General features: G+C 51.5%; 4 protein-coding genes across 4 annotated transcripts; 2 read left to right on the plus strand and 2 right to left on the minus strand.

Moving 5' to 3' along the window:
- On the minus strand, nt 1-637 carry LAESUDRAFT_107245 (uncharacterized protein; the record flags this gene model as incomplete). Its single annotated transcript, XM_040901183.1, has 4 exons — nt 539-637; nt 364-477; nt 147-312; nt 1-93 (listed from the first exon to the last, which is right to left on the minus strand). Coding segments are annotated over exons 1-4 (397 nt in total), but the record flags the coding sequence as incomplete, so codon positions are not given.
- Nucleotides 638-1,336: 699 nt separating this feature from the next.
- Nucleotides 1,337-3,464, plus strand: LAESUDRAFT_667701 (MFS general substrate transporter; the record flags this gene model as incomplete). Its single annotated transcript, XM_040905326.1, has 14 exons — nt 1,337-1,389; nt 1,444-1,569; nt 1,628-1,809; nt 1,867-1,957; nt 2,017-2,067; nt 2,137-2,268; nt 2,316-2,375; nt 2,433-2,448; nt 2,510-2,600; nt 2,669-2,830; nt 2,889-2,957; nt 3,009-3,096; nt 3,161-3,341; nt 3,411-3,464. The coding sequence occupies 14 exons, from the start codon at nt 1,337-1,339 to the stop codon at nt 3,462-3,464; spliced, it is 1,356 nt and encodes a 451-aa protein (XP_040757382.1).
- A 1,140-nt stretch (nt 3,465-4,604) lies between these two features.
- On the plus strand, nt 4,605-5,149 carry LAESUDRAFT_765315 (uncharacterized protein; the record flags this gene model as incomplete). The annotated part of the gene is made up of 3 exons (XM_040913638.1): nt 4,605-4,709; nt 4,765-4,815; nt 4,967-5,149. The coding sequence occupies 3 exons, from the start codon at nt 4,605-4,607 to the stop codon at nt 5,147-5,149; spliced, it is 339 nt and encodes a 112-aa protein (XP_040757383.1).
- A 227-nt stretch (nt 5,150-5,376) lies between these two features.
- On the minus strand, nt 5,377-7,792 carry LAESUDRAFT_765316 (PLP-dependent transferase; the record flags this gene model as incomplete). The annotated part of the gene is made up of 5 exons (XM_040913639.1): nt 5,377-6,101; nt 6,715-6,875; nt 6,934-7,395; nt 7,452-7,554; nt 7,606-7,792. The coding sequence occupies 5 exons, from the start codon at nt 7,790-7,792 to the stop codon at nt 5,377-5,379; spliced, it is 1,638 nt and encodes a 545-aa protein (XP_040757384.1).
- Nucleotides 7,793-9,098: the final 1,306 nt, after the last annotated feature.

A 9,098-nucleotide genomic window follows, 5' to 3' on the forward strand; every position in this document is an offset into this window, starting at 1 on the left:
ACTCTTCTCTTGGCGAATAGAGGGACCACCCATTCTGCGCCTGATACGGAGGGTTGGGCACGAAGTAAAAGGCATAGAGTTGAGTTACGGAAGCTGCAGATGGCAGATAAGTGGGCGGTTAACGATAGCTGACGCGCAGTGCATACCCGTGACGGTGAGCTCCTTCACGCTCTCAAAGACATCAACAGCTTCCTTCTCGGTCGAAAACAGTAGGATTATCGATTCAAACGTTCTTGTACGAATCGTGAGGGGACATAGGCCTTGAAGGGTAAGTGGCAGCCGTGTCACCAGCGAGATCAGTGGGTACGGGATCTGCAGATCCAGTCAGCTCGAAAGGCCACCTGAAATCAGACGGCGACTAACCCACATCTCCTCCCGTGTGGGATCATCATCGTAGTGGAATATGAGATGATGCGCAGTGAGGTGTACCGTTCCTAGGGCGGTGGTGCCCGCCTTACAGCACAGAACGCCCTCCACCTTGAGACGCATCGTCGTCAATTAAGGAGCTCCGATTGATAACCAAGCTCAGTCCACATACCCTCGCAACTCGGATACCGTCCATAGCAAAAGGGTAAAATGATTCTGAGATAGGCTTTGGAGGCCACGGTCCTCGTGAGAGAGCAAGACGCGCGCGGTTGGGCGCTTACTACGGAACGCTAACACTGTGATCATTGATTCTCATCGGTGGCGAATGCATATGCAGCGAGCTTCAAGTCTCAGAGACCTGTTGGCTACTTGTCGGCTAACTGATCTCCGGTCGTACGTTACCTCAGGCAGCGATTTGAAGCGAAGACCGGACGGATACACGAATTCTTACCTGAAACCGTGAAAAGGCGCGGACATAATGAGTGGTGCTATATCATTACTCCCCTTGCACGCTTTCTGTCTGTGATGCAAACTTATGGAGTAGCTGTATGTCGAAGAATCTACGTTTGTAGCACCACCTCGGTACAGCTGCGGTTTACGTATTCCATACGTTCGACCGTAGAGAGGAATTTGGAAAGATTTGAGTATGTAGTCGCTGTCATGGCCTTTCAAATCCTTGTACTGATGAACTGACTGCGCTTCCCACCAGCCATACCTGACACTGTCTGCGTATAGGTTACTCGTTCGCGCATCATCCACCCTGGTGGATTTTTCTATCTCGGAACCTGGCCTCACGCGCATCCCGATCGTAGTACGCATGTGTGATCCAACGTAGCCCTTACAGTGAGTCCCGAGGGATCTCTTCATTACGGCAATTTGATTGATTTTGCATTGCGTGTTCAGTAAATATATCTGTACGTCAATGTGTTGTTCATCTCACGCTCGCTACGACTGAAACGGCGCCACTAGAATGCAGTTCGCTGACAAAACCACACTCGGACAATCCGCTGTTTTGGGCATATTGTGAGGCAGTTTCTGCAAGGACCGCTTTCCTGACAATAATGATGCGTATCGAAGAACTGATGCACACCTGAGCCAAAACCAGTTCGACTGGCTCAGCACAGTATTCTATCTTTTCTACCTCGGCTTTGAATTCCCGCAAAACTACGCGCTGCAGCGCTTTCCGGTCGGCAAATGGGTCAGGTCAGCACGCTCGTCCTTCCTTCTACGACATCTCCTTACATTGTGCCCGTGTTCGCAGCATCAACATATTTGTCTGGTCTGTCGCCCTGTTCTGCCATGCCGCGGCGAAGAACTTCGCGCAGCTCGTCGTGTGCCGCCTGTTCCTCGGCATCTGCGAGGGCGCGATCACGCCGGGATTTATGATCGTCACGGCGATGTTCTACACACGCCAGGAGCAGACGAAGCGGGTGGGCTACTGGTGTGAGTAACGTTATTCGTTTCTGTTCGCGAGAGAGCATTGACGGGCTCCCAACGCAGTCTTGATGAACGGAACTGCAATTATCATGCTCGGCCTTGTCGCATACGGGACATTGCACATCAAATCGAGCAATGTGGCGCCATGGCAATGGTTTGGCCTTTCGCTTACGTCTCTTCTTTGTCAATACTGACAGTGCTTATCATATTTAGGCTTGTGATCATCATGGGCGCTATCACGTTTGTAGTGTCCATTCTGTTCTGGTGTGTTACCTTCTCCTTTGGGGATTGTCGACGCCTTTGTAGGACTAGTAGCCTTATCCGGGTCCGCAGGTTCTTCTTTCCGGACTCGCCAACCTCCGCATATTTCCTGACATCGGAGGAGAAGATCATCGCTGTCGAGCGGCTCAAAGTCAATCAAGCCGGTGTCGAGAACAAGCATTTCAAGAAGGAGCAGCTATTTCAGTCCGCGCCGATGTCGATTCGCGTGCTAAATTTGGTTCCTCGTGCAGGATGATGGAATGCTTCAGAGACCCAAAGGCATACCTATTCTTCTTCTTTGCAGCCATCTCGTACGTTCTTCCGGTTTTTTCGGAAGTCGGAAAGCGACGTTGACTGTGGTGAAACAGGAACGTTACGAATTCGGTGCGTGCAGTTTGCTGACGGAAGCGCTCGAGAACGCCTTCTTAGGAAATTTTTATGACAGTTGAGCAACCAGCGACAAATTATCGTCGCCGAATTTAGCTTCTCCGACATCGACACCACTCTGCTCGGCTGCGTGGATGGCGTGGTGGAAAGTTCGTATCAAACGCTGACATTCTGTGTGTTGATGGCGCTGACACTCGGCGCGCTCACTTACTTCCAGTGATTGTGATCTTTTGCGGGGTCATGTCTGCGACGTACTGGAAGAACGGCCGCGCGTACACCGGGGCGCTGCAATACTGCGTTGCGATTCTTGGTTCGATTCTTGTCAACACCTTACCGTGGAGCGACAAAGTCGGCCTGCTATTCTCCTACTGGATATCCAGTGCGTTCTCTCCCTGACCATGTTCGGGATGGATTCGTCTGACACGGGTGGCTGTTAGTTAACGAGATCGCCCCGTTCGTTATCATGCTTGCGTGGGTGGGCTCGACGACCGCAGGGCATACCAAGCGTGCGTACATGTCTGTTCTGCGAGCTGGCATTTTGCTCATGACATCTTCAGGTGTCACGATGAATGCTATCGTCATGGTCGGATACGCCGTTGGAAACGCCGTCGGCCCGCTGTACTGGCAAGATCAATACAAACCTCGGTGCGTCATTCGTGCATACTACAGTACTCAGTGCCCAATATCTAATCTTGTGTTGGATCTGCAGTTACCGCGTGCCATGGTCGATCCTTTCTGCATGCTGGTTCGTGTCGATGCTTTTGCTTCTTACCATTCGGTGGGTTCTCGCGCGCGAGAATGCACGGCGGGAGAGGGAGGAACACGACCCGGCGTACGACGAGGTATACATCACGGACGAGAAGACGGGCAAAGAGGTCAAGGTCGACAAGGTCAGTGCACGTCAGATCCTTTGGCTGTGGTCGACACACGTGTACTCATCAATCGTGCCTTTTGCGCAGGCGTTCTTGGACCTTACGGACATGCAAAACAGGGACTTCAGGTATCCATTATAGTCAGGCTTGGATGGATGAGATTATTGTCACGACATGTCATTTATGCTGTATATGATTACGTGCAACTAGATTGTACCTTACGGATACAGTTTGACGTATACCTTGCTTAATACAGGAGAAAGATATCCTCTCGGACAGCATTATGAATTCAGCATTCGTCACTTACACGAAAAAGGCGGAATATAGCAGCTTTGCTACCGATTCTACTGAGCTATCGATGATCGCGCTATAAGCCTGTTCTTAAATTTCATGAGCTGGAGGATGCGCGTATCGTCAAAGGATAGCAGATTATATCAAAAGTCAATAGTAAACAAAGCCACCGAAAACCAGTTATCCTTGTGGTGTGGAAGATAGAGTGATGTCAGAGAGGAGAGCCAAACGTTCTGTGTTGGATAAACAGTGCTTCGACTCCGGAGGTCCGAGGGGAGGCGCGAACGCGACAAGCGCTGATCGGATACACACGTGATCGCGACGCAACGCGTACGCCACCCGGGTCAGTGTGCTCGAGTCTCGACAGCTTTCTTCCTACTACTAAACGGCGAGGCCGTAACCTTCCTTAACACCGTCGACCACAGCTAAAACAAAATGCCGCTTGTGATGAGGAATTGATGGGACGCGTCGAACGTCTCCGAATCTCCGGAACCAGCAGGATTCGGCTTTCAGGCGACTTGGAAACGGAACCGACAATGGCTAACACGCTTGTATTGGTCAGCCTCCCATTGGCGAAGGGATAATCTGAAGAAACGCGAAAGCTCTCTTGAACCTCTCGCCTAAATTGATTTCTGGATACTTCGCGTCACGAAGGAAACATGGTTAGTATTCCGCCATATCTTGAGTTTGGAAGCTTGAGTCAACATGCTCATGATTTCCATGCTTGAAAGTCTCAGCATCGCGACAGAACGCCGAACAGTCCGTCCTTGCCTCTGGGAACCGAGCGCGAGACACCTGCCCAAGAAGAACGGTCACAAAAGGACCCCAGCGAGCCAACGAACGGCTCTCTAAGTCTACTTCAGCGTTACATCCCCCTGCTTAAAAATTAATTTGAGCTGCGGAAAAAAACAGCTGTTAATCGATGCGCTGAAAGTACGTACTTGCCAGCGTTAATTCACGCCTTTCGTCTCAATGTAGCCTTTTTCCAAGATGGAACTCGAGGCCAAACAGAGCGATAGCCAAATCCTGCTCTCGCTGAACGCACTGTTGGAAGAGTCCGTCACTGCACGTCAGCGTGATACTGCCATCCTGGCTGTAAGTTCTCTAGAGAGTACCACCTCTGCGCTCATTCACGAACGAGAACCTACAGAAGCTCAACAATCAGAGTGATGAGTTGTTGAAGAGAGTACAAGAGACGCCCGTGGGTACCAATGCCGATAAGCGACTCTAATTTCTGATCAGTGGGATCGTGCACAGGCGCAGCATAGAAATCGTGTTCATTTGACGCGTGCATGCAAAGCAAGCAACTCTATTGCGGTCGCCTTATCGCACACTCATCCATATGTTCATAGGCGCAGAAACTCAAGAGCGTATACACATTCGACAAAATCACGCCCTTCGAGAGCGGCGTATTAACGCCCTATATCAATGACATGCACAGATTGCAGCTATCTATACAGGAAGCGGTATCTATCGGGATGCTCAATGCGATTAAGGAGGAGCTCCGCGAGCTGGACCAGGCATTCCACTTGTAGCTTCATCCGACTCAAGACTCATGTGGACGGTACATATCCGTATGCACTCGTGAAGATCTTTGCTTGGCATCGTCGTCTCTCTCGCTTGAATTCGACGCATCGGACACTTCTTTATAAATGAGTATACAATAATAAGTAGATGTGCGCTCTAAATGTTTTGCGGTGTCCAGCTGTTCATGTGCCACGTCCAGTCCTCGCTTCAAGTCCGGAGCCATCGTTCCAGTTTTCTACGCCTTGACAGGCTCATCCGCGAAGAACTCCTTCAGCGTCCGCCCCAAGATCGACAACCCCTGCTGCATCGCCTCCTCGGTTCCCGCAAACGTCAGCCGGAAGTAGTTCATGCGATCCTCGATCGGGTCCTCGACATGGTTCAGCTGCGGGTCGTACGGCAACGCGAACACCCAGGCAGGCATGACCACGAGCCCGCCATCAAGACAGCTCTCGAACAGCTCCTCCATCAGCTCTTTGCAGTTGGTCCTCGGCACGCTGCGCTTGCTCGTCCCCGACACTCGATAGCGCGGATGCCGCTCGACACTGATGACGAACATGCCCGCTTGTGGCCGCCCGGGCGTCGCGAGCCCCGGCGCGGCGCGTACGACCTCCCGCTCGAATAGCTCTAGGAAGTAATCGCGCCGGCGCTGATACTCCGCGCGGAGCGAGCTCACCCAGCGCCCGAAACCTTCGAGCGTCCACCCATGCGGACCGAGCAACTCCGTGACGAACATCTGGCCGAACGCGTGCGGGTGCTGTGTGCTCGAGTCGGTGAGGATGACCAGGTGTCGGTGGAAGAAGGGTGAGGACGTGATCCATCCAAGGCGCATGCTCGGTGCGATGATCTTGGAAAAGGAATCGACGCGCATCACGCGCCCGTCGACGTCGAGAGAGAGGAAGGAAGGTACGAGCGTGGGCTCGGAGGAGTCTGAGGTGCTGTATTGCAGGAAGTAATAAGGGTCTGGGTGACGTTAGGTTGGGGAAGCACGATGAGCGGTTGTCGCGACAAAGGGATATGCAGCGGCAATGGAGGGCAGGAATGTCGCTTGCGAGAGCTTCGTAGCGGGGAGACGGTTTTTTCTTGATCTTACTTTATTATTTCCGTCTCATCCGTCACAGCGCTAACTGTCCTAGTCATGTTGTCACACCCGATGTTTTGCAGGCACAGTGTATATATATATTCGAGAACGTCGGTGGAGAAATTCATGACTGAAAAGACCGAAAGCCATGGTAGACTCTCCTTGCCCTGTATGCGTGCCTCGGCCGACATACACATCCCTCTGCCCACCTATTCACCTTTTCACTACCGCTCCTCCACACCCACAGCAAGCTCACATGGTTGTGAATTTTGAGCGCAATCCACGATCCGCTATCCGCTTTTATCCGATGGACGCATCCTCCTGGCATTGGAGGGTGGAATGAATCTGATTATCATGAGCATCAATACAATTCTTATATATATGAGTGGCATGACTGCTCACGCTTTGCCTGTATAATCACCTCATAGTGTCAAGTCCACTTTTTCACTTCAGAATCCACGCCCATGAACACTGGTAGTTTGTTCCAGTACAAACCCTGCAGCGCGATGATGTTGTGCTGTATGTGCGGTGCACATATGTCGCAGAAACCACTGTACGAAGGCTTCCGCACATTGATGTCTTCGTAGATTTGAGTGAGAGTGTCAATAATGTTAAGGCACACCAATGACGCTTCCTGGACATATTTGCTCCTCAGCCTGTATGAACAGTATCATGAGAATCAAGGTGCTCGGGTAAAGACTAAGAAGACGGCACCTGTCCAGTTCACATGTGCATAGCGATACAGTTTCGCACGTGGAGCTGATGCCTTTGAGCGCATCTGTGTGCACGTTTTTGACCTTGAATGCGAGACGAACCTGCGCAGAAGAGATCACCCCGATATATGACCCATATGACTTCTTCGTGAGTACATCATCCCACGAGAATCTCAAGAGCTTTGAAGTGTCAAGCATGCAGCACCAATAAAGTGCCGTGGGGAGAATGGTCATGGTACCCGTCATATGGGCAAGTTTGATTGCTGTGACAGCATCTCCAGGCTCCATCGTGAGCACGCGAGCGCCGGGGCTATTGTTCTTCTTCCATCTCTCCAGCGTATTGGGGAAGCGGCGGCAGATCCTTTCGAGGGCAGCTGTGAGCAGACCTTGGACCTTAAGGTAATGCGCGAATCGAACTATGGATGCGACAGTAGCAAAGTCCTTTGGCTTTGGCGCCCACAGCCTGCAGCAGATCGAGGTCAGCAGCCTAACACAAGCTCGAGACTGTGATTGCCGTACAAGCTTCCATGGTAGACTGTCCGAAAAAAGCGACGGGTGTCGTCTGCCTCGATATCTAGCTCGATCAGCACACAATCGTCCGGCACCTGGCTCGAGCGTTGCTCTGGAACAGAGTTCAGGCATCGACATCCTTCGACTACACCTTTGTGCTCACTTCCATCAGACGAACCCGTGGCCGAGCCATCTTCAGTCAAAAGGACCATTGCATTTACAAGGCCTCGACCGTAATCGCCATCGAAAATGACCTCTCGATTGACGCGAAATCCCCAGCCTTGTGATACAACGATGAACTTGCCATCAGGAAAGTTGAATTCGGGACAGAATTTGAAAGATGGTGGCATGATAGTACTAATTATCCACACAGATCGACGACGGAACGAGATGAGGACTGCTAAGATGACAGCCAAGACACGACGGTACCGGCGATGGAGCAAGACTCTATAAGACTCGCTGTCGATGCTCGCTACCAATGCTCGCTATCAATATAGGGTCTGCGACTTCGGCATTAGGCCGAAGTCACGTGACACAAGTAACACGATCGCGTCGTCGCTATACTCCGATTCTCTCCGATTCTTATAGTCAGTGACCCCGTCCAGAACAGACACTCCGCGGATTGCTGCACATCCAGCATCCGCTTTTTGAATGCTTTTTTTCGAAGCCCTCTCGACGCGATCATTCGTTGCAGGCAGGTGATCTTTCACGACTGACCCTTCACGCGAAGAAAGCGAAAACAAAATCTCATCAAATCTCTTGTATCAAACGCCTCTCTTCGCGGAATGAGCAAATCTTTCCACTGCAACTGCACCAGGATTCCGACCCAGCTCTCATTAAGGTCAGGTTGGTCAAAGGGCCGTCCCAGACGTCCTCAGTACCCTCACCACGTTCCCAGTCGCCCACTCCCAACCAATCAGCCTCGCAACCGACCCACTCTGGACGTCCCAAACACCGTTGAGTGCTGCAGAATGAGGTACGTTGTTCGCCCGCCATCTCTCAGGAAAGAAAGGACAGCTGAGCATCGACGCAGATCTCTCGGTGACCTTTGGGTCAATAGATGAGGTTTCCGCGCCCATCTCCTCTTCTCCTGCGTCCGTCCCGCCCATCAAGTTCGAGGGCGTAAAACTCACTCTTCGCTGAGATACCGGAGCGCCGCTTGGCAGGTCTCCAAGAACATATGGATAAAAACTGTTAAAGAAGCTAGATGCCACATCACAGACACGGTGAGGAAATAGATCAATTCTCTGCTGCATCGCTCAAGACAAAGTACCCGTTCTCTGGTGCTATTTGAAGTAGAACTACATGGTTTGTTCCAATTATGCACTCGGCGGTCGAAGCAGCGTGAAACAGTGATGAGAATTGCTCAACACTCTCCAAAGTGTCATACGATTGGTCCTCATCTCACGAGCTTGAAATCATCGCTTTCGACACAAGAATTTGTGGCGTCCTCCGTCACGTGCTCACGTCCTTTCTCTCCGAGTGGGCGCTTTGTTTTTGTGCGGAGTGTCTATCTTTGCAGAAAGTTATTTGGAATTTGACGCGGACAGAATATGTCTCGACAACGTAGAGCTCTTTGGGAGGCCGAACTCGACGACGATTGGCAAGACATCGATCTCAGTTCTGCAATCGGCAACTATGGGCAGATGTATGATG

The sequence above is a fragment of the Laetiporus sulphureus genome (assembly GCF_001632365.1).
Source record: "Laetiporus sulphureus 93-53 unplaced genomic scaffold LAESUscaffold_140, whole genome shotgun sequence".
Classification (NCBI taxonomy): Eukaryota; Fungi; Basidiomycota; class Agaricomycetes; order Polyporales; family Laetiporaceae; genus Laetiporus; species Laetiporus sulphureus.